The sequence below is a fragment of the Calliphora vicina genome, chromosome 1 (assembly GCF_958450345.1).
Source record: "Calliphora vicina chromosome 1, idCalVici1.1, whole genome shotgun sequence".
Lineage (NCBI taxonomy): Eukaryota > Metazoa > Arthropoda > Insecta > Diptera > Calliphoridae > Calliphora > Calliphora vicina.
In genome coordinates, this window is record NC_088780.1 from 4,860,393 (window position 1) to 4,886,527 (window position 26,135).

The 26,135-nt window shown below is 31.6% G+C and overlaps 1 protein-coding gene across 1 annotated transcript in view; it reads right to left on the bottom strand.

Annotated features, from left to right (window-relative positions):
• LOC135949295 (serine-rich adhesin for platelets) overlaps window positions 1-26,135 on the bottom strand; it is an 88,161-nt gene that overhangs the window by 18,567 nt on the left and 43,459 nt on the right. Inside the window, exons 2-3 of the mRNA XM_065498811.1 lie at window positions 10,362-10,428; window positions 2,566-6,669 (exon numbers count right to left, since the gene is read on the bottom strand). Of these exons, the coding sequence (XP_065354883.1) occupies window positions 2,566-6,669; window positions 10,362-10,428 (4,171 nt within the window). The remainder of the gene's footprint in view (window positions 1-2,565; window positions 6,670-10,361; window positions 10,429-26,135) is intronic.

Genomic DNA, 26,135 nt, shown 5'->3' on the forward strand with positions numbered 1-26,135 from the left:
TAAAATAAGTTGCTGATATCTTTAATAATGCATTTATTTCCATATTTAATGCCTTAAAGAAATATAAATTTGTTTGTTTTTTTTATTTGTCCACTTAATCATGTTACTGTCAACTAAATCATCTCAAATGTAATGTGAACGGATTTGATTAACTTAATCAAAATTTTGCTTAAACGCGTTTAAAAACCCAAGTGTGAACATAGCATAACAGGGCCTTAGAATACTTTAAAAGACACAGTAGAAAGATGGAAGGATTAGGGATTAAGGAGAATGAAATTTTTCCCAAATACTCTTTGTTGACTAGAAATAGTTGGTATTGAAAATGGATAAAATCGGACCAACCAAAAATTAAATCTTAGAATAATTAAAACCAAGACACCGAAATTTTACAGAAATTCTTAAAAATCTTATGTATATTCTGAAACTACATTGAAAATACTTTAAAATTCATGAACATTTTTAATTTTTTTCAAAATTCAAAATTGGAAAATGTAAAAAATTGCTTGAAATAAATCTAAAATTATTTTTTTTACCAATCCTCATGATTTAGAGATTATTTTAACAGCTTTAAAAAATTTTCAAATTTTCGAATTTAATTTCGAATTTTCGAACAGAATATTACATTTTCATCAGGTATAAGCATGAATGCCAAACTTATAGACTTTCAAGATTTCCGAGGCTTCTGAAATGGTTTGTAGATTCGGGAAAGTTGACAAAATTTGTTTTTCAAACTTAAGATAATGCAACGTTTGCGCCATCTATTATCTCATATTTGAAACAAACTCCTGTTACGAGATGCATCGATAGTTTATCTATATATATAAAAGTGAATGTGTGTCTATATGTATGTATGTTTATTATTATTAGTTTGGGATCTATAGACGGCTAAACGGCTGAACCGATTTGCTTGAAATTTTTACAGTATATTTACGTATGTCTGGAAGGAGCTATAGGCTACTTTTTGTTTTGAAATTTGGGCGTGGTACCTCCCATACAAAGTTAATTTTAAAAATCAAATATTTAAGAAACTATAATAGCTATAGTCCTCAAATTTTGCATGAGCAATTCCACTGTTTGTTTAAATATTTGCGGCAAAAATGGGAGTAGTAACCACAGAGGGCGTGGCACCTCCCATATGATGATTATTTAAAAAATCTAACATATGGGGATACAATAAGAGATAGAATCCATACATTTTGTACGGATATTCTACCATCAATTTTAATATTTAGGACAAGAATGGGCGGACTAAAATAGTGGGCGTGGCACCTTCCAAATAATCTAAATACTAAAATTCATATCTATCTGTATAATTGTAGTATGTAAAGCGGATAATGCGCGGACTACCAAAAATATTAAGTAAATGTTAAAATTTGTATTATACATTTGAAACCCTTATATATATATAAAAGTCAATATGTGTCTGTTTGTATGATTGTTTGTATAGTAAGGCAATTAATGAACAACAAATTTCCGGACTAAATCTAGAAAATCCATGTTTTTCACATGAACAGAAACTAATTTTAGATAGACTAAATATATTGTAAATCTTTACGGTACGGGTAGCGAAGCACACCGGGTTTTAGCTAGTCTATATATATAAAGTAATGTATGTATGTCTGTTTATTTATTTATTTGTTTATCTGTGACTTATAGGATCCTAAACTACAGGACCGATCCTCTTGAAATTTTAAGTGGGCGTGGCACCACTTCCCATAAAAAGTAAATTGTTATTATAGAATATCTGGTGAACTATAATTGTGAATGCCACAAAACTTCGCGGAATTTACTTCGTTACCATTATGCGCTTATTGGCTTAAATTGGCGAAATTGAAAAAATGGGCGTGGCACCACCCATATGAAGTAAATAGGGCTTGTTCGGAAATGCATCAATGCGCTGCATCTGATGCGCAGTACGTTTTAAAATGCAAAAGTTGCCAACACTGCAAATGTCTTGAGTTCTAAAAAGCAACAGTGAAACAGATGATGCGCAAAAAAACCGTCAAACAATCATCACAAAAATGGCTGATGCATCATTATCTGCACATTAGCATCAGCATCGCAAACTAATCATAGATGCGCATCAAATGCAGTGTAGTGATGCATTTCCGAAAATGCCCATAGTTATTTTTGAATATCTTCAGAACTATAGTTGTGGATGTCTTAAAATCATCCTTATTATTGTATGGGCGATATTGAATTAGTGGGCGTGACACATCTCATAAAATGTAAATCCTTCGAATATCGGAAGAACTGTAATCGTAAAAGTATTTAAACTGTGTACGAATTTATTTCTTATCACTATAACGAGTTTGGCTGAAAATGGTCAAGATTATATTAGTGGGCGTGGCACCTATCATACAAAGTAAATAGTTATTTTCCAATAATCTCGAGAACTATAATTGTCAGTCTTCAAACTTTATATGCATCAATTTCGTATCACTGCATGAAGTTTAAACAAAAAAATGGGAGGGATCGGAACAGGGGATGAGTCACCTCCCATACCTCCCATTTATTGTCTAGTAGTTTATAATGAAGTGCCTAAAAATAAATTGCCCAACTTACCTCTAGTGATGATTTCTTAATATAACCATCCAGAGAAGTGGTATAGATGACTTTCCGTTCCGGACATAAGTACATTTGCGTTATAGCTTCACAGTGTTTTGCAAATTGCATCAAGAGCTTAAGGGTGTTGACATCAAACTTGTAGAGTTTACCGTCTTCCGAAGAGGTAAATATAAATTCCCCAAATATTCGTATTTGTGTGATGGGATTGCGGATGCCCTCAAAGCTGCCCGTAGGCATATTTTTATACAGCGATTTGTTTGTCGGAGATTTCGTGGCATCCTCTATTTGAGGATTATTATTGATTTCTGTTGTGGCTGGTTGGGCTTCAGCTGTAGCTGGTGGATCGGGAGGTGGAGGCGTGGGTGAGGGTGATGTTGCTGGTGGTGGTGGTGGAGGAGTTGTAGTTGCTAGGGAAGTACTGCAATCAATATTTTCCTTAGCCGTATTTTCTTTAGTAGACTTTGCATTAGTTGTAGTCGGAGTTTTGGTGAAGGTTTCCACTTTTTTTTGTGAAGATTTTTTAGTTGTGGACTTTTGCGATACAGCAATTCTTTTGCGTTTTTTCGGACTTTCACTTGCTGCTGTGGTGGGTGGAATTTTTCGCTTAGCTCCTGTAACCGCGTTTCTTTTTGCGGTAGGAGATTTGTTTATCATACGTGGTTTTAAGTTCTTTTTAGGTGGCCTTTCTTCCTTTCTCTTAGCTTCCACATTGCTAGTGTCTGCTGATTTATATGTTTCTATTTTGATATTCTTCACTGAAGACAAAGATTCATTCGGTTTGGCTTTACTCTTGCAGTTATCATTAGTCATGTTGCAGTTGCTATTATTATTGCTGTTTTTCATGGCAGTCGTTGTAACATTGGCTGTCATGGCTGTATTAAGTAAAATAAATTTCTCATTTTGCAGTTTTATTGTTAAGAGATCGGCTTCCATTTTATCCTTTTGTAACTTCAGTACCATTTCCTCCAGATACATTTTCCTCTTATGCAGCTCCATTAGTTTAACATCGATTTCTCGCAGATTGTTAACCACTACCTCTCCGATTGGACTCTGTTTTTTTAATTCCTCCAGATCGACAATGGGAAATGAGGGCTGCTGATTGAAACTGGCTGAGGACAGGCCCAGAATACTACTGTTTAGATTACCATTGAAAGTTGTGGTTACATTGCTGCTGTAGTCGGAGGAGCAGAATGAGTGAATGGGTATGATTTGTGTTGATATCTTTTCCTTGGCAGTGTCATCACTTTGTTGCAGTTTTGCCAATGTGCTGGATGAGTGCTGGAGCTGCTCATTATCTCGGTTAATAGCTACACTTTGTTGTTGAGTTGTTTGATGTTGCTGCTGCTGCTGTTGATTAAGACAATTTATTGGATTTTTTAAATGCGCTTCATCTTCATTATGTTTTGCATGGCCAGCATTATTATCGTCATTGTTTGAAGTTGTCGATGTCGATGATGATGAGGATGTTTGTTGCTGTTGTTGGGTAGTCTTTGCTTGATGTTCAGCTGTTGCTGAGGATTTCTGTGTGGATGAGGGTTGATTTTTCGTTTCATTTGCTTGCATTGCGGCTTTCATTTCCTGTCGGTATAGAGACAAAACTTTGCTAACACATTGTTGAATGTGTTTCTCACTATTGGTGGCGGCATATACAACTTTTTCTGCCGCATTGACACTTTTTGTTTTAACGGCATCAGTCAATTTGGATGATGCTTTGCTATTGCTAGATTTTTCTTTGGCCATATTCTCATTACTGACCTTTTTGGCCGAATCTTTTGTGTAATCCTTTTTTGGCGGACTCTCCACTCTCCTGGAAGTCTTGTTGCTGTCATCCATTTTGGCCACCTGTTTTTGTTTGTTGAAAACATTTACAATTTCCTTCATTAGAAATTCCAGTGCCATGGAACAATCGGAGGATTTTAGATTCTTTTGCACTTTGGCGATTTGCAATTTGGAAAACTTGCCGCTGTTGTAGTCACTGGTGCAAATGCATGAGATAAAATGCAATTTGGTGTTAATGGATGTGGAATATTTGGTGCGATAACGTTCTTTTAAGCTGTCACTTAGACTGGAAAAGATTAGCTTTTCAAAGCTGTCGACTACATTTTCGGCATCCATCTTTAGTTTAAGACGCTTTTTTTTGGCCAACGATGTGGAACTTTTTTCGGAGGCATCCGATTCTGAATCACTGGACGTTGAGGATGAAGAGGATGACGTTGATGAGGAAGATGATTGCGAGGATGATGATGATTCCGAGGAAGATGAGGATGATATGATAACGACTACATCTTCTCGGGGTTTTTTGGGAGATCGATGTCTTTTAGATTTACGAGATTCTTTGCGTTTTGTGAGTTTCTTGGATTTTGTGCGGCTCTCCGGTGATTTAGTGTTCTCCAATGTATGTTTACTCTCTGTCTTAATTTCATATTTCACTTTTGAGGGGGGTGGTGAAGCTGGCTGTGACGGAGGTTTCTTCAAGTTTGGACTATTCTCATGTGGTTGCATTTCAACTAATTCCATTGATGTTGCAGTTTGTACGGTATGGCCAGATGATGTTTCTGTTTCTTCGGCTAATGGCGTTATTGCAGTTACATTATCTTCTGCTGTTACGGATGTGACAAATTCATCAATGGATTTCATATGGACTTCCTTGTTAAATGAGAACAGTTCCAGGCCCAAAGCTTTGCGTATCTCATCGAATACCACATCGGGTATATCGATAGAATCGACTATTTCATCGGGAACAAAGTCGCTGCAAATCGGATCTTTTGGCGGTTCGATATTCATGCTCTTCAGTTGTCGTCGTATTTCTTCGCGCAGTCTTTTCCTCGCCTGGGTTTTAAGAGCTTCGTCGTACTTCGTTTCACTGCTATTTATTATATTCTTGATATTGATTTTATTCATCGTTACCAACTTCTCCACTATGCGATCAGTGGCACTGTTTGTTAGACTGCTCGTCGAGGAATTACTGCAGGTTGATACGTTACGTTTGCGTTTTATCAAATTGGGTTTGTAAATCGTTTTCTGTGGTGTATTTGGCAGCTTGCAGGAATTCTCCAACACGAGGCTATCGTGGCTGGTTGATTCCCAAAACTCGGTGGCAAGTAGGCGTGAGATGGGTATCAGTGATATTTTGGGTGTATGAAATTCAAAATGTTCACTTTCACTTGTAGCAGTCGAGTGCGGGGGTGGTGGACTCGTTGAGATTGTGTCTTGGAATGGGGTGGCTGTTAAATTATCTAATACTGTTTTGGGTTCTTCGGACTCTTGGTTGTGTGGTGCTTTAGGCTCAATTGGAATAGCACTAGATGTTGTCTCTGTAAAGGCGGTTTGATTAAATGTATTTGCGACTTTAGAATTTAAAAAGTCTTCAGTCTGTTCTACTATTTCCTCATTTGCATTCAATGTAATGGCACTTAAATTATTTGTTTCCAAATGAACTTCCTTTAAGGGTTCAATGGAGTTCGTTTCTGGTTCTTTACTTTGCTCAATCAAATTATTATCAGTTCCGCTGCTTTCAATATTTTCTTCACTATCATTAACTTGTTCGTCTAAACTGCTGGATGTTAAATTTAAAGAATCCTTTGAGGAATCTAATTCTTTACCCGCTGCACAATTTTTAAAATTTTCTTCTGAGTTTAAGTTGTTTGGTTTGTTATTTTTTAATGTAGGTTTGTTTGTGGTGTTTTGTCGTTTATTTTTTTGCGAAAATTTCAGTTTAGTTTTGTTTTGCTTGAATTGTTTGGTTTTTAACGATTGATTACTATTATTATTCTTATTACTGCTAAATGATTTGGTATTTTTTGTATTTGTGGTTGCAGTTGTTGCTGATGATTCAACTTGATCAGTTTCTTTGGTTTTACTGACTTCGTTATTAAAACTATTGTACTGAAATGAATCTTCGGCAAATGATGCGTCTCGCTCTTTATAGCTATTTTCGGAATATTTATAATTATTGCGATAATTGTTATTACGATTTGAATTCCAGCGGTATGTTGTGTTGCTGCTGCTGTTGCTGTCCCAATCCGTCCGGCGTTTGTAGGAATTGAAATTATTGGATTGTGTAAAATTATTTGTATAATATTCAGTAAATTCGCGATTTTTCTAAAGAGGATTGAAAAGTTGGGAAAAAAAATTACATTAGTTTATAATAAAATTTAAAATGAAGTAGATCCGACACTTAGTGACGGTGATAGAAGGTTATCTTGTAATTGTCAAGTCTTTTCTCTGTCATGACAGATGCTGTTTGTCATTATTATAGCTTGTTGAAAAAAAAATTGTCAGTTAGGAGATGTCAACAAGTGATTATCGATATATCCTTAGGGTAACATAGATACGAGACGTAATTGTCAAAAACCAAAGTCTGTTGTCATAAACCTAACTCTTGGAACAACAAAATACATGCTATTCTATGTATATTGTTGTAGTAACAGATCTATGATTTGTTGTATTTTTGTTTGACAAATCGGAGTGTCTCGCCGATACTGGGCCGATTAAAAAACAATGTATTATAAAATTATTGATGGGAGCCTAAGCTTTCGGAAAATTAAATTTCCAAATAAATCAAATCAGTCCATATTTTTTAAAGTTTTAAATTAAAAAAAATATTTTCACTCTGAAGTTGATCAAATTTGATACCATAAATAAATAAATACATATAGATTGGAAAATCTCCTGTTAAAAAAACCTAACTCAGTTGTCAAAAACCTAAGTGATGATAATGTATTAATTAAAAACAAGTAACAAAGCTATATTCGGCTGTGCCGAATCTTAAATACCCTTCGTCAAATTATTCTTTAAAATAAAAATTTTAAATATTTTTAGGTAAACAAAATTAAAAAAAAATTTTTTTTTTTAATTTTCATTTAATTTTTTTTTTAATTAAAAAAAAATTTTTTTGTGAAAAAATTTTATTAGAATTTTTTTTTTCAAAATAATTTTTTTAATTTTTTAGTGAAAAAAAAGTATGAAAAATTTTTTTTTTGGTGAATAAAAAATTCGGTTAAAAAATATTTTTCCCGATTTTGACCCACTGAAGGCCCAACATACTATAACCTTATATACATCGTTGCAATGGAATTAGAAATATCTATCATTAGATATCCATATTAGACAATATTAATGACTGGCTGTCCTGGTTTTTTCCATTTGTGTGCCGAATTTCTCGATTTTAAATAGCAACCGAACCGCGTCTATAGAGGATATATTGATGTATAATCATGTTTGTAAGTTATTTGGGGGATACGGAAAGTTGATTTCAACATACAGACAGACGGACATGACTATATCGACTCCGCTGCTACTTTGTGGTCGGAAAAGTACAATTTAGAAATGTAAAGGGTATAAAAAAGTGCCGCTGAAGAACACCGATTGTTCACCAAAGCTTATGGTGTATTTGTTTGATCGGTTTCAACGTGCGAGAGATGGTTTGTACGGTTCAGAAGTGGTGATTTTTATACGGAAGACAAAGATCGCCCAGGCCAGCCAAAAAAGTTTGAAGACCAAGAATTTCAGGCATTAATCCATGAAGATTGTTGTCAAACTCAACACGAGCTTGCAAAATCATTGGAAGCTACCCAAGCAAAACGTTTTCGAGCAGCAGGATTCATCCAAAAGCTGGGAAATTGGGTCCCATACGAATCGAAGGCGAGAGACCTTGAAAGACGATTCTGCATGTCCGAAATGATGTTTGAACGCTATTAAATAAACTAATTTTTGCACCTAATCGTTACTTGCGATGAAACATGGATCCATTACGATAAACCGAAGCGTAAGATATCGTATTTCGCTGGTTTGCCGAATCGACACCAAAGCCAAATATCCATTTCGGTAAGGTAATTCTCTGTATTTGATGGGAACAAAAGGGTCCTATCTATTAGCTGCTCACAGGGAACCTATACCGAACGCCGAAAACGCCCAAAATATGCGGCCAGACATGAAAACGTAATATTCAATCATGATAACGCTAGGCCACATTATGCAATACCAATTAAAAACTATGTATCTAGAATGTAGTGGTTAGGAAGTTTTACCTCAACCGCCAGACCTTGCCCCGTCCGACTACTATTTACGATCGATGCATAACGATCTCCCTGGGATACGCTTCACTTTGGAGTATCCGATATTGGCTTGATTTGTTGTTGGCAGTTCTTTTGGCTCGGAATCCATATGTTGCCAGAAAGATGGGAAAAGGTCATAGCTAACAATGGCCAATACTTTGACTAAAATCTTAATTCGGAATATAAAATGTCAGCTATTCATTTCATTCCAGAAATCTAATTCTTTAGCTTCATTCAAATACTTTTAAATATAATTCATTCATCGTTCATAGCAGAATTCATTCATGAATGATTAAATTTTTGTTTATTCAAATCTAATACAAATTATTTTGTTTTTAATGAATTGAATAAAAATTTACTTAAGTCTTTTTGTAATAGATTTGAATTGTAACGAATTTGAATCATTCAACATATTTATTAAGCTATTTTGTAATAGATTTCAATTAAAGAAAATTTGAATGATTTAACAAGGAATTAATTCTATTTAGAATGAATTCATTAAGGAATTAAATCAATACGTTTGGAGTACACTAAGGAATTAAGACAACGAATTAATTTGTGCTTGACTATAAAGATTTTACAAAATTCGTTCCTAATTTTTTATACCCTTCACCTTCGTGAGAAGAGTATACATATACATATATAAGTTTGTCATTCCGTTTATAATTTCCACAATATAATTTTCCGACCGTATAAAGTATATATATTCTGGATTCTTATAGATAGCGGAGTCGATTAAGCCATGTACGTCTGTCTGTTGAAATCAACTTTCCGAAGCCCCCAAATAACTTACATACACGATTCATATATCAATATCTCCGGAATTCTTCCGGCTCGGTTGCTATTTAAAATCCAGAACAACCTCGATTTTTTACCTATATCTGGATTAATAAGTCATTTATATAGACAATATGGGTATCAACGACGTATAGTAAGTTCGACATAGAATGATTCCAAATCGGAAAAAAAAATTTTAACCCGAATTTTTTTTTCACCAAATTTTTTCCGAAAAATTAAAAAAACACTTTGGAAAAAAATTTAAAATTTTGTTTACCTAAAAATATTTAAAACTAGTTGACCGCCCCGACTTCGCCTGGTAGCATTTACTAATGTTAGTTCTTCAAGTATCTCCAACCCACATACACCTGCCTGTTCTTATTTATTTGCAAATAAAATATCTAAATTTGTACTGCATACTTTAGGGAAGTTTTATATTACAGTTGACTGTACTCCAAAAAAAAAATTCCGAGTTTACCCTGAATTTTTGAATTTTTTTTCGTTACAAAACCACCTCCTGAAAATTTCGAATCGAATAAAAAAAATCAGCCAAATCACTCCAGCCGTTCTCACGTGATGCCATTATATACATTGACCATTTCATTTTTATATATATAGATTACATATTAACATATTTTTTGTGATCGGTCGCATTGTGGGGTTGTGGAGAGCAGTCCAATGTCATCTAATTACAAATGTTATACTCTTGCTGATGTTTTTGTTTTCGTCCACATTTAAAACCGGAGGACATTCTCTGATATTGTCATACATTTGGTTAAAAGACAGCCTAACAAAATCAGCTGATTTTCAATATTCTACTGACATGCAGCCGATTTTGTTAAGCTGATATTTCACTAGAGAAACTCAGGGGTGTTTCCGTATTATTTTTAGATGTCGGAAGTTAAAACAAGACAGCAGTGACTTGAGTTAAAAAAATGGGTTTTCAAATTGATTACTTACATAGTTTTTTGGGCAATTTTGATTTTGATAGCTGTTGTTTCGATAAGAGCCGTAATTGCAACGGTTGCTAAAATGAAAAAAAAGAAAAGAACAATAAATTAAAAGAAATCTTTATTTTCATTTTTACAAAAATAAATAGACAAACACTTCAATTAATAACACTTCTTTTAAAGCAATTATTTGTAAATGAGTGTCACGCTTATCAGAAACCACTTGAGAATGCAAGTGGAGTAAGTACGTGATTTATAGATTTATTTTTATTTTTTCATATTGTAAAAACCTGAAAATCTCACCTGTCACTCTGTTTAAGAATTTTTCAAATAATTTACAAAATTTCTTTTGTTTTCCAAAGTTTAAAAGTTTTGTTTTTATTTTCCAACACTTGACCTTAGCCAAAACTCATTAACAATCATGATTTAGATTGTGACCCCCCCCCATACAAAACAATAACAACAACAACAAAGCAAACGTCTTCATCTGCTGGTTTGCGAGAATAATTAATGCATTTTGAAGAACGTGCCCAAAAGAAACATATTTCCTACACCAAATTCCTTAAATAAAAAAACATATTTTTACTCCCCTCCAGAATAAAGAATATTCCTTCTTACTTATTATGTATTTAGTTTGGATTAAAAAAAGATTTAAAATTTATAACCATAAAATAATAATGGATGACAGAATGAGAACGAGTCCAGAGTGTAACAAGTTACAACAAAAATATGTATGTTGTTGCCTAAAGGTGCAAATCTAAATAAATTTAGGGATACTGGCTGGGTTCTGTGTTTTTACAATCTTTTGAATAAATTTTCCCACCAACGAGCATAAATAAATTGAGAAAAAAAGTTAATTTACAAATTATACAAAATCTTTGTTGGCATGTTTGAGATATTTGTGTGGTTTTACTAACTAATTAAAAATGTTGTAAAAGTAATAAATAATGCTAGAGAAATAAAACAAAATGAACGATTCTTTTCAATAATTTCTAATATTTCATTAAATAAATACAATCTCAAGTATACCTCAAGTATGTGACAGAATTCCATTCCGTTCAAAAGTGGAATTAATTCCGTATTTCACTTCTTCAGAAAAACTAAAAAGAAAATTTCTTTCGGAATGAAACCACTTTCAGTTTTCAAAGTGGAAATAATATTTCATTGTAATTATTTGTTTTTTTTTTTTAATTTTTAATCAATTTCTGTATCAAAAACTTTACTTTGGTTTTAATATAAAAGCGCTGTCAAATTAATTTCAGAAATACAGAATTGTTAGATATTTTTTTGAAATTAATAAATTACACGGAATCAGAAGAACCTAAAACGAATTCGATCGGAATTTAAACTACGGAATTGAAACCATTTGGAAAAAATGTGACAGGCCTGATAATCTCTCTTTTAATTTTTAGTAAAACTTTATTTAAACTGATTAAACCAAGTTTAAACATTAAGTCTGAGGTTTTACAGTTGACATTTAATTTTGGAAATAAATTTTTCAGAAAATTCTGATATTTTTGAAATTATGGTTGGTTAACTTTCTTCTTTCTGATTTTTAACTTTGCTGTCTAAAGCTTTCTTTGCCAAAAGATTTCAAATAACCTTCCTTTGTAATATGCATTTTAATAATTGATGTATTAAATAATTCTCCACAATTAATTTGAGATTTTAAAATAAATAGCAATAAAACTTTACAACAAAAGATATTAAATTGTGGCATATGTTCTTGTTGTTACTTATATTATTGTTGTTTGTACAACTACCTCAAGCTGTTGCACAAATTATTTTTAATTATAACCAATATGTGTGTGTCAGAGGAAGCATCCCAGTAAACAGCTAAAGTTTCCAAATTAAATGGAATATTATGGGAAACAAAATTTAATTAAGTAATTTGCGATTAAAAAAAATTTGGCCTAAAGTTGAAATTTACATAAAACATAGGTCTACTTCGAAAGGTTATGGACCTAGCAGCAAACTATATATATATTCTGGATCGTTATAGATAGCGGATTCTATATGGCCGTATGTCCGTCTGTATGTTGAAATTAACTTTCCGTAGCCTCTAAATAACTTACATACATGATTCATACTTCAATATGTCCGCTATAGACCCGGTTCGGTTGCTTTTTATAATCGAGAAAATCGGCCCATAAATAGCTGAACTATAAGCAAAAAACCAGGACAACGACGTATGTCATGTAAGTCGGACCTACAATAGATCAAAATAGGGAAAAATATTTTTAAACCCGAATTTTTTTCTCAAATAAATTCAAAAAAAAAAAATAAAACAATAATTTTGAAAATTTTTTTAAATAAAAATAATTTTTTTTTTCAATTTTTTCTATCTAAAAATATTTAAATTTTGTATTTTTATACTCTTCACCTTCGTGAAAAGGGTATATATACGTTTGTCAATCCGTTTGTAATTTCCACAATATAATATTCTGGATCCTTATAGATAAGCCATGCCTGTCTGTCCGTCTGTCTTTCCGTCCGTTCGTCCGTCTGTCTGTTGAAATCAACTTTCCGAAGCCCCCAAATAACTTACATACACGATTCATACATCAATATCTCCGGAATTCTTACGGCTCGGTTGCTATTTAAAATCGAGAAAACCGGTCCACAAATGCCTGAGATATAAGGAAAAAACCAGGACAACCTCGATATTTAACCTATATCTGGATTACTAAGTCATTAATATAAACAATATGGATATCTAATTATATAAGATGGACCTACAATGGGTAAAAATCTGAAAAAATATTTTTTAACCCGAACTTTTTTCCCCAAAAGTTTTTTTCGCTAAATATTAATAAAATTGAAAAAACAAAAAAAAAATTTTTAAAATTTTTAAAAAAAATATTTTAAAATTTAAAAAAAATTTTAATTTTTATTTTGAAGTATAATTTGGTGAAGGGTATATATAACCAAATATCCAGACGAACCAAGCTCAGAATATTCAATGCATGTTTAAAGCCTACGCTGTTGTACGAAAGTGAAACCTGGCTAGTATCAAACACAATCACGCAAAAACTGTAGGTATTCAACAACAAGTGCCTCAGAGTCATATGCAAGATATTATGGTCCAACTCCATCGACAACACGGATCTCTTGAACTTAACCAATGAGGAACTCATACCGAAGCAAATTAAATGGAAAAAATGGAGGTGGAGTGGCCATACCATCAGGCAGAAACCCGAGTGTATTACACGGATGGCGCTAGAGTGGAATCCTCAAGTCGACCCAAGAACACCTGAAGACGCACGATACTCCAAGAGCTAGGACAGTGCAATCATACGTGAGAAGTCGTGAACATAACCCCCTGTCTATACTTGACAAATATTTATCATAACACTTGATGACGTTTGTTGTCAAGACAAAGTTGTCTAAACAAAAGCACTAACAATTTTGTCATAACGCAGCAATAATACTAATAAATGGAGACTATACCTCATAATTTTTTATCTTGCCAACGATTTTGACGTTTATCATGATACAAATTTATCAGATATAGACAGGGGGTAACATCAGCAAACCCAGCAAGATCTAGATGATTTGTGGAATCCATATGCTTCCAAGATGGGTAATGGATAAAGATCTGTAGATCTCTTCTAGTGGATTCTATATACATATTGTTATGAATTTGCAATAGCGATTTGAATTTAACGGAATGCCTGCAACATTCATCATGTTTATAAACATGTCCATCAGTAGAAGCTTCTACTTATCAACAATGTTGATAGTAGAGATGAGCGATATTTCCATACCTGTGATTTAATCACTGTGATTGAAAAATCACTGGTAACAACAGTTACTGAATATAGCAAGTAACAGGTTCATTTAAGTCGTTCTTTCATATTTTTCAACGTACTGTTAAATGTCGTTCTTTTATATTATTCAACATTCACTGGTAACCTTTTTAAAAAATCACTGGTAACAAATGCAGAAAGTAACAGGTACTTTTAATGTCGTTCTTTTACGTATTTCAACAAACTGTTAAATGTCGTTCTTTTATATTTTTTAACATTCACTGGTAACAGCAGTTACTGCATATTTTTAGGCGCATAATTTTATATATCTCCAATACAGTTTGTTGCATTTGCTTAATTCTGTTATTTTCCTATGTGTTTTAACAGACGTTTTTAAATCAGCAAATATTAGTTTTTGGTTAACATAATAACAGATTTAAGAATGAAAATAATATGTAATGTATTCTTCTTAACATAATTGTTATTTTGCTTAACATAGATAAAACGTGATCACAGTCACTGTTTAAAAGAACAGTGATTTATAAATCACGTTCACTGAGAACGACGTTCTTCAAAAATCACGGGATCGCTCATCTCTAGTTGATAGCATTGTTTTTAAGTATGTCAACAATAAATGTTTAAGCTGCTAACATTAACATCGAAAGCTCTAGAATTCGAATATACGATTTTTGACCATTAAGAACAATCTAGGCTACTCAGATGAAGATGGCAGTGTGTATAAATAGTGAGTGCGGTTGCAGTAGTGACGGAGTCTAACTTGAAGCATCGTTAAGTAAAGACATCAACTGCATTACCAGTGTAGCTTTTTTCATTATAAACTGATTGACTATTTCAACTGTTGCTGTTGTACATTTTAAATAAATAAATAAATAAAGAGTTGTTACAAATTTTAAACTACTAAACTGCTTTTATTTGCATATCAAAAGTATCCGGTTTATTTAAAGGAAATAAATCACGTTTTTAAAAGGTTAAAACGTAATAATATATATAAAAATCTTGGTTTATAAAGTTCAAATTTAAAACATCTCTAAATCTCCTCTATAGCCATAGGAAATTTTATTAAAATTGTTTTTATTTTCTTTCTTTTACATGAATTTGTGTTTACTGGGTTGACAACGTTTTTTTTTTTTTGCTTGTTATTTTAAGTACGAGAATGTTTGTTTTGATTACAAATTATACGCACATTTAATATTGTAAAAGCAACAATTAACTATTGTTTACAATTCCACAAAACATTTTATTGTTGAAACAAAAACCATGAAAAGAACTTGAAAAAAAACAAACTCACACAAGAGAACATTGTTGTCAGTTTAAGTACATAGATTTTTATAGTGGTTCCCAAGCAAAATTTGATTTTGAAATTGGAATTAAGAATTCTTTCGAAAATTCTTTAGCATGTCAAATAAAATGTTTAAGAATCCCTGTATTTCTCCCCTCTTTTTTGTGCACTACATCGACTACACAAACGTGGTGGTTAAAGAGTTAAACGTTTTCATATTTATGAGTATAATAAAACTCAATGATACAACAAATTAATGTCAAAACAAGTGTAAGAGCGCTGTTACAAACTTTCTATTTAAAAGGCAGGTAGAAATGTATCCAACCTCCAACCCACTTCCCCAAAAAACCCTCTTAACAAATAAATATTTGCTACACAAAGTAAACAGTAGAAGAAGGTGGCTGGATGTTTCCCGTCGTATGTCGTATGTGGTGGTAGAGTGTTTTAGTGAAACTTTTTTAAAATTAAAAGAAATAAACAAAATTCTTGTTACAAGTTAAGATTTTAATTATTGTGAAAAGACGTTTTTTGTTGTCGTCTCTGTTTAGATTGTTACAAAATAATATTTGTTAAGCTTTTTAACTTGAGGTTGTTAAACTAACTAAAGTTTAATTTCGGTTTTTTTTTTCATTCTTTTAGCTGAAACATTTTTCGTTTAATAACATTTGCCGTCACGTAGTTTTCTTGAGACTTTTTTAATTGACTTCTTTGCTGAGAAAATTCGACAGCATAAAAAGGACTCTAAGAAATTATAATTTTGTTTTTGTTATATTTATACAGGTTCATTAGGAGTGCTTTATCATTTAATGTTGTACGCATTTATATTATGGACGTTTTTTTTACTTCTTTTTCTTGCAACAAATCTAAAATTTTAATATTCCAGCAAGTCAAGTATTCATTTGTTTTTTTTTTTGTATTTCTCATGTGGTGTTTATCATTCATTCCTTTATTTGCTTTGACACTTTGGTGAATCTTACGTGTTTCCTTAAACAAATTGTCATGATTTTTTTCAATGTTTTTTTTTTCTTCGTTATATTTGTCAAAGGTTTCTCATATAGAGAATCCTTTTTCACTCAACACTTCAATAACTTTGTAAGTTTTTCCACAACGTTGCTTTGCATATTAATTTTCTTTGGAAACAAAAAATATGTAAACCTTTTTGTGAGTATTTCTTTTTAGCATTTGTTATGATTTCTATGACAGAATGTTAAAAAGTGAACTAATTTTTCTGAAAAGCTGTAAGGACGATTATTAGCTTTTCAAATATGTATGTATCTAGTTGAAATTCGTTAAAAATATATACATAAAAGTGCGAGATATGGTTCGTGCGGTTCAGTATTGCTTATTTTGACATGGAAGACAAAGATCGTCCAGGCCAGCTAAACATGTTTGAAGACCAAAAATTGGAGCTCCATGAAGATTGTTGTCAAACTCAACAACAGCTTGCAAAATCATTGGGAGCTACTCAATCAGCAATTTCAAAACGTTTGCAAGCAGCAGGATTCATCCAAAAGCAGGAAACCAATTGAAGCTGAGAGACCTTGAAAGACGATTTTGAATGTCTGAAATGCAGTTTGAATGCTATAAAAGAAAATCATTATTTGCGATAAAAATCGCATGGGAAGCCCGGCAACCAGCCGAATCGACACCAAAGCCAAATATCCATGGCGCTAAGGTAATGCTCTGTATTTGTTGGGACCAAAAGGGTCCTATCTATTATGAGCTGCTGAAATCTGACCAGATCATCACAGGGAACCTGAACCGAACGCAACTGATTCGTTTAAAGCGATTATTGCCCGAAAAACGCGGTCAAACTAGAAACTGTAAAATTCTATCATGACAACGCTCGACTGCATATTGTAATACCTGTTCAAAACTATTTAGAATGAAGTGGTTGTGAAGTTTTGCCTCAACTGCTTTATAGTCCAGACCTTAAGTTCTCCGACTTCTCTTTGTTTCGATCGATGCAGAATACTCCTTCTGGGATACGCTTCACTTCAGAACCGAGTATCCGAAATTGGCTTGATTTGTCCTTGGCCTCAAAAGATGAGCAGTTCTTTTGGCGCGGAATCCATATGTTGCCAGAAAGATAGGAAAATGTCATAGCTATCAATGGCCAATACTTTGAATAAAGTATGGCAACGCTAAATGTTTAAGCTGCTAACATTAACATCGAAAGCTGTAGAATTCGAATATATGAGTTTTGACCGTTAAGAACAATCTAGGCTACTCAGATGCAGATGGCAGTGTGTATAAATAGTGAGTGCGGTTGCAGTAGTAATGAGTCTAATTTGAAGCATCGCTCAGTGGGTTCATTGGTACCTAAAGTGGCGATTAATTCATAGAAGCCGTAGTTTGAAAATGTTATATTTTTTTATTGATGAGTTATTATAAGTACATAAAAACACAGCATTTTTTTTTTTAAAAAGTTTAAACAATTTTTTTTTAACCCGTTAAGCGTATTATTGTTTTTTGGAAAACAATATCTTAGATCACAATTTATGCTGTAACTTAGGAATGGAAAGCGATAAATTAATGAATAAAATTGGAAATTAAAGCATATTTAATGTGCTATTAAAAAATTCAAATAATAAATTTATTATATGTATTTAAATTAGTATAAATTTAATTTAAAATCTAATATTTGTTTTTCACAAAATTTTATAAATGTACAATTTTTTTTAAAAAAGTCACAAAAGATACTTATATATTTATGTTCTCAAATACCTGAAGTTGATGGTTTCATTTTAATATTTCTTCTTTTAACAGACTTAACAAAAAATTTAAGCTCTCGAAATATGACAATTTTCAATTTTAACCACAGTTCTCAAAATTTGTAAAAATTATTTGACTTTGACCGCTCACTGCCAATAAAGTAAGTTACATACAACTGTACTTTTAGCAGTTAGTGATGTAGAATTTAATGGACTTTAACCCAATACGAAACATGACTTTGACAGATAAAGTTCAGCTTTTGAATTAATCGCCACTTTTGGTACATTTCAACTCTCTATGCATCGTTAAGTAAAGACATCAACTGCATTGCCAGTGTATATTTGTACATTATAAAGTGTGTGTGCATTTCTCCGAATTGATAAAAGTGTATAAAAACACTGAGTCACTAATTGAACTGTTGTTGTTGTACATTTGAATGAAATAAAGAGTTGTTACAAATTTTAAACTACTAAACGGGTTTTATTTGCAATCAAAAGTATCCGGTTTATTTAAAGGAAATAAACCACGTTTTTAAAAGTTAAAACGGAGGCTCACAAACCATGCCTTCTTTTGAAATTTTTAACGTGACTTTTCCCAGTTTCCAGCTATTGATGGTAGAGAAAACACCAAAATTCGTTTTAGAGTGAAATCGTTACTCTGATTCGATTTACACAATATTAGATCCAAATAAAAAAGATACAAACAAATATTTCCGCCCTCTTTACATCTATGACAGACAGTTAATCATTATTTGTTCATTTTATTCAATTCAAAAGTTAATTAAAATAAGACATAATTATTATCTATAAAAAAACACAAAATCTTTATTACTTTCTTGAAAAAAAAACCTAAAAAATATATTTTTTTAATCCTCTTACATTTTACAGCCGTCAATTACTGGCACAAAATCTATATTTATTTTTTGTTTAATTTAATTAAAAAACACTTGACAAAATTTACTGCAACAGCAGATAAAGATTCACAATTCTTTTAAATGCTCAAACTCCCAAAAGTATGAAAACTCATAACAGCAACAATTCGCTACTTAATATTTGTCAAATTATGACAAGAAGTTTTCACATTTTTTCTATTATTGAGAGCTGGCATTATGACAGCTTAAAGAAACAAAAAAAAAAACAGACGACACATTTCGAAGGATACTTTGAGTGAATGAAATTGTAGGTAACAATCATTTTTACTAATTTTATTTATGTTTATTTTTTTTGTATCATCCTCTCACTTTTCTATTGTGTTCCAACAGACAGACATCCACCCGCATGGTGTTGAAAAATTTCCCAATTTCCTTATCCATTTAACAAAGAGACATTCTAAATACTGGCAATATTTTACAACTTATTTTCTTATTTTTTTTTGTTGGGCCATGATTGGGCTCTTGTGCCAATACATTGATGATGAGACTAAGGAAGACTCAGCATTTTATTTAAACTTTAAACTTTGGGAAGGGGGAGGGGGAAGCGTAGTGTAACGTTAAATACGAGTTTTACAAACAACCAAGAAAACAACAACAGCAAAAAAAAAGAAGTCTTGAAAGTAATTTTACGTCTGACTAAACATTAATGTGCCAATATTTTATTGTTTATTTTGGAAAAAACAAAACGACAAACAATGAAGAATTTGTGTTTTTTTATTATAATTTTTTTTTGGGGGGGAAAAATTACGTCTTGATTATGGTGGTTTTTTTATATAAATATTAAGATCAATCTATATAAATAAATGGTTTAATAATTATGCTGAGAGAAATTTTGAGTTATTAAGATGCAACAAAAATATACACTTATAAAATATGATAAGAAACTTCTAAACTACTGGCTGAAAAATTATATATGAACGAATTGTAAAGGAGAACATGTGCTTTAAAAAAATTAAACTTGTAACCATCCAGTTGTAATACAACTTGAGATACAGGATGTCAAAGTCAACCGCCTCTGGTTAGGAAAACTTTTAAGTATCAGCTTGTAATTCGTACAAATATGGACAGATTTTAATAAATGAACATTTTGTTATAAAGATAACCATAAGTTATCTCTTATAGTTTAAAAGAAATCTAAGTTTAAATTTTTAAATTCTCGTTTTTTACTTTGAATTTATTTCTTTGGGATTTACAATGTTATATGTTTAATATGTTATATGTCATTTTGTCATTTACTCTCACCTAGTTATTGAACATTATAGTGTAAAGAACAAAGTTTTTTTTGCTTTGAAAATATCGAATTTTGTACCAACAAAGCGTCATATGCAAGAAGTTTTGCTTTACTTCTTTAATTTGAAAAAAAAAGTGCCGCTGAAGCACACCGATGGCTTATCAAAGCTTATGGTGAATGTGTTCCATCGGTTTCAAGATGCGAGAGATGGTTTGAAGTGGTGATGTTCACACGGAAGACAAAGATCGCCCAGGACATCCGAAAAAGTTTAAAGACCAAGAATTGCAGGCATTACTCCATGAAGATTGTTGTAAAACTAAACAAAAACTTGCAAAATCAGCAATTTCATAATGATTGCGAGCAGTAGGATTCATCCAAAAGCAGGGAAATTGGGTATCATACGAATTGAAGACGAGAGACCTTGAAAAACGTATTTGCTGCTTGAATGCTATAAAAGAAAATAATTGTTGCACCGAATCATTACTTGCGATGAAAAATGGATCCATTACAATAACCAACCAGTCGAATCAAGGCCAACCAGTCGAATCAACACTATGGCGCAAAGGCAATTCTATGTATTTGGTGGGAGCAAAAGGTTCGAAATTATTATTAGCTGCCAGACCAACACAACGCAACAGAAAACGCTTCGAATATGGGGCCAGATATGAAAAGGTCGACCAAATGTTGCAACACCTGTTAAAAAGTATTTAGAATGAAGTGTTTGGGAAGTTTTGCCTCGCCCACTTTATAGTCCAGACCGTGCCACATCCGATTACTATTTGATTCGATCGATGCAGAACGCTCTCTCTGGGATACGCATCACTTTGGAAGAGAGTATCCGATATTTGCATGATTTGTTCTTGGCCTGAAGAGATGAGCTATTCTTTTGACTCGGAATCCATATGTTGCCATAAAGCTGAGAAAAGGTCCTAGCTAACAATGGCCAATTGAATAAATTTGAATAAATTTCTATTCAAAATATTTCAAAATAAAAGCTAAAAATTTAAAAAAATAAAAAAATCACGCATTTTTAAGTCATACACCCAATATCAAATATCTAAAATTATTTGACTGCCATGTATCTTTGCGTCTTTCCAGAGTTTTCTGAAATTTGACTAATGACGATTCAAATAGTGTAACCGATCACGGAGCGAAAAAAAAATGTTTACCTGACGCTCTGTGGCAGCAAAATCTTCATTAGCAATATCGATCGATATTTGTTTACTTTTACAACAATTCATTATTATGAAAATTCTTTCGAAAAATTATCAAGAATTAATCGTAGTTACACACATTTATATTCGAGAATTATACGCCTTTGTGAAGGTTCGTAAATTTTTGATTGTGATCGATCAAGGATCGGTTGTTGATTGTTATAAATTTGTTACCTTTCAAGGATAGAATCATTTAAAATAATTTTTTTATGAAAACTGTCAGTATTGATACATCCTGACGATAACAAATAATCACACATTAAGGAAATGGCGGTAAATGTTATAAACTTTGTGCCTCGTAAGATTTTTTTTTTCAAATAATAAGATTACAAAAGTTAAAATCAAACATTAATCTAATGAATATTCATAGAAAACTGTCTACTTGGAAATAACTTTTGTATGACTAACATTATAAGGAACATACATATGGGCAATTCCACGAGAATGACTACCACGACCGAAAACCCTTGAAACTTTTTTTCAAGATGATTTGAATAGGAAATAACACTAAAATATTACTATGTATAAGTATTTAGAGCTTATTACAACATTTTATTGGCAAAAATAATAGTTTAAGCTGACTATATTTAATTTTTAATTTAATTGGCTAAAATTGCGGTTAAAACTAAGTTCCGTATTAGCATATAGTATGAAATGCTTTGACTCCGATTGTTTATTTGCTATTATAAAATTGTTTATTGAAACCGAATGTATATTTTCCATTAATTTTTTTCAGTTTTTGTATACATATATTTACAGAATATATGTATATTATTTTATTATAAGAAAAAAATCTGTCACGTACGTTATTAAATTTTATTTATTATAAAATCATCCAAAGATTGTTTTTATTTAAATATGATGGATTGTAAAGGCAAAATATTTCGTTTAGTTTAAGAAATTAAAAGATCGAAATTTTCGCATATTTCTACATGTGCCTCAAAATTACTTACGTTTTATGTCACGTACGATATACCCTTATTTCGCTCGATATTTTAGACAACAATGTTTCGAAAGAACTTTTTATTATTACATAAAGACCAAATTATTTTTCAGATACTCTTATTTATGCAAAATCTATTCCACTCTATAGGCGTACAAATGTCACGTACGATGATATGGAATTGCCCATATGTGCATTTGCATTAAATTATAGACATCAATATATTAACATAATTAAATTATAAACTATAAGACGAAGTTTGAGATACCCTAAAGGAAAATTAAAAAAGAGTTGTTAATATTGAAAAATCTCAGTTAAAAATTGCTTAAAAATAAATTTGTTTGCCTTTATTGATTAACATACTTTACAATGACTCAGCTCATTTCATTACTTATAAGTAGTTTAGTAATGTAGGGCTTATAATATCATATATAACTTATGTGTTAGACATCTGCCTGGGTAATTCCACTCTAAACTCTAAACATAGGATAACGAAAACTGTGGCGTGCCATTATAAATAACACGGTGCTACGATGGAAAAAAAAACTTGCAAAACGACCTAGCGTGGGTTGTAGGGCTTGCAGAGTACATTAGAAATTGTGTCAAAAAATTTCAGAAATACCCTCAAATTCAGAAGTTATTCTGAAAAAACCGTTTTCAGTGATGTTCGTCAACTTATCGATTTGTAACTCAGTCAATCACTGTCCGACTTTAAATTTTTAAACGGGGTTGGAACGAAAACTGAATGCGCTTTAAAATGACATGCATTCATTGATACATTTGTAAGTCATAAGTATTGTTTTTGTTAAGAATATCTAAAAGAAAAACAAAATTTATCAACTTTTTTGATTTTAGTCGCTTTTCATTGCTTATTTTGATATAGAAGCTTTTACAAATTTTAATAAGTAATGTCTTATTTTTGTCTATATAAAATTGTCTTTAAAAAATTTTGCAAAGAAAAATAGGTTTTCAAAGAAAAAAATTAAAATAACTATTGTTGAATTTGAAAAATTACGAAAAAAAAAATAAAAAAGAAAGCGAAACTATTTATAAAAACTTACACAATTTCTAGGAAAATAGATTATATACATACATTTTATTAAAGCTTAATTCTTTACCTAACTTTCGTTGTTTAAAATTTTGAAATCGGTCTAAAAATGTGTGAGTTAGAGGTACTAATGTACTACGACCTATCCTAAAACCGTTTTTTCAAAATAACTCCAGATTTTGAGGGTGTTTAAAAATGTTTGAAAACGGCTTTAGTATGTCCTTACCTAGGCCTACAAACTCCATTAGGTGGCTTTTCAAGTTCTGACAAAAAGTGTCATTTTGTAGCAGAGTGTAATCAATAGAATATTTTACGCAAATGTAGTTATGTTTTTGACAAAGGCGGCATTCTAACAAGATTTAATTTAAATAACTATAGGGTGTTTTCTACCATCAAATGCACAGAACAATACACAAAACAAAAAACGTAAAGTATCACATTTATGTCTATTTAAAATTGTTATATCCTTACATCCTGCTCGTTAACAGCATTAATCAGCACAATATGGGAATGTTTATGTGTAAATATGTAAGTATGTTGTTGTCGTTGTTGGTTGTTTACTTGTTTCTTGTGTTTTTACCATTTTACCATTACAACATAATGTAATAAATAGTATATCTCACAGTATTCCCCACTCCCCATAACATTTGAATATCAATGAATGAATGCAGCATTCCCAACCTGACTCTAAAACAATTAAACAGTAAAAATTTAAAAACACATGAAAAAAAGGGATGTACTTGTAGTTGTTTGTCTGTCCGTCTGTCTGTTTTATGTTGGATTTTTGGTCCTACACACATCCATACCATTGTTGCCATCAACATTGTTACGGCATAAAATCCCTTGATATTTTGGTTGATAATCACAACATACTTTAAGGCGGGGGAACAGAAAAAGTATTCTCTATGAGTATATGTGTGTGTTTGTATTCAAAATGATACATGATGTGCTATTTATGACGACAGACGACAGAGTCTTTGTTTTTTTACAAGTTTACATTATTCGTTTTTTTCTTTCTTTTTTTTTGGTGGCAAATGTTTTCTATTGTTAAGGCAGTTAGTGCGAAGAAGGGAGTCACAGCTTTGTCTACTTCATATGAGTTGAGGTATATTTTTATACTATGTGGATTTTTTGCTATAAATTAATGCCAAAATATATAGATTTCGCAAGAAAACTATCTAGGATATATTTAAAAACCGTTTTTTATAAGATTTTTTTGTATTAATTTCTGGAAAATTTGCTATAACTAGTAAACATATTTACTAGGTTAGTACATGTGTGGTAAATTTACAATGCATAATAAATATGTGGTAAATTTACTATGTATAGTAAATGCGTGGTAAATTTAATACATAGTAAATTTACCAAATGTGTGGTAAATTTTCCATGCATAGTAAATGAGTGGTAAATTTACAATGCATATTGAATGTATGGTAAATTTACAATGTATATTAATTGTGTTTCATACATAGTAAATGTGTGGTAAATATACTATGTATTGCAAATGTGTGGTAAATTTATGAAAAGTAAAACAGCAAATTTTGAGAAAATGTCGAAAAAAATATTCTGTGAAATTCGAAAAAAATTTACTATAAATCGGAAATTTCCAAAAAAAAAAATATATATATTTCATAACATGAAATAAATAAAATTAAATAGCTAATTTTGAGAAAATATCCAGAAATAGTAGATCTCGATAAAATTTACTGTAAAACTAAAATTTTAAATTTTATCCCTTAAAATTTTGGATCTAAAATAATTACGATGTATGTACGAGTATTTACAATTTTTGGTAAAACTTAAGACGAAGTGAAATTATAAATTTTTAGCCAAAATTTACGTTTTAGCGTATTTGTAGTCAACATGAGCTAAAATTCTAAATTAACTTCTGTGAGGTTATTGTGAAATTCTATTGGAAAGAAAACATTTTCGAAATACAAATTCGAACAATTTTCTTTTCAAAAAATTTTCTTTTGTATTGGTGGAGAGGTGCCATTCCCGGGAAATATTGGGTTTATGACATAAAAATGCGGGATTTATAATATATTGGGTATCTTTTGAACGCTGTTTTTGTTTTTAATCACTTATGTATATGTCATTTTGAAGGGTACATATCTGTCATTTATTCTCACTTAGTTATTGAACGTTATAGTGTAAACAACAACGTTTTTTTGCTTCGAAAATGTCGAATTGTGTATCAAAAAAACGTCATATGCGGGGAGTTCTGCTTTACTTCTTTAATTTAAAAAAAAAAAATTGCCGCTGAAGCCCACCGATTACTCGTCAAAGCTTATGGTGAATGCATTTCATCGGTTTCAACGTGTGAGAGATGATTTGTTCGGTTCAGAAGTGGTGATTTTGACACGGAAGACACAAATCGCCCAGACAAGCCAAAAAAGTAATAAGATCAAGAATTGAAGACATTACACCAGTGATGTTCACGCCATACAACAATTGTTTGAAAAATTTACACACATTTGTTATGCTCTTTTAAAAAATTTTGTTCATTCATCGCTGAGAATGCGAAGAAACCACATGTGACGGATTATCGCAATTTTTTTCAGAAATTTATTAAGCATTGTTGTTGGTTGTTTTTGTTTGAAGCATAGCAAACACACGCGTTTCAATTACAATTGAACACAATAAAACAAAG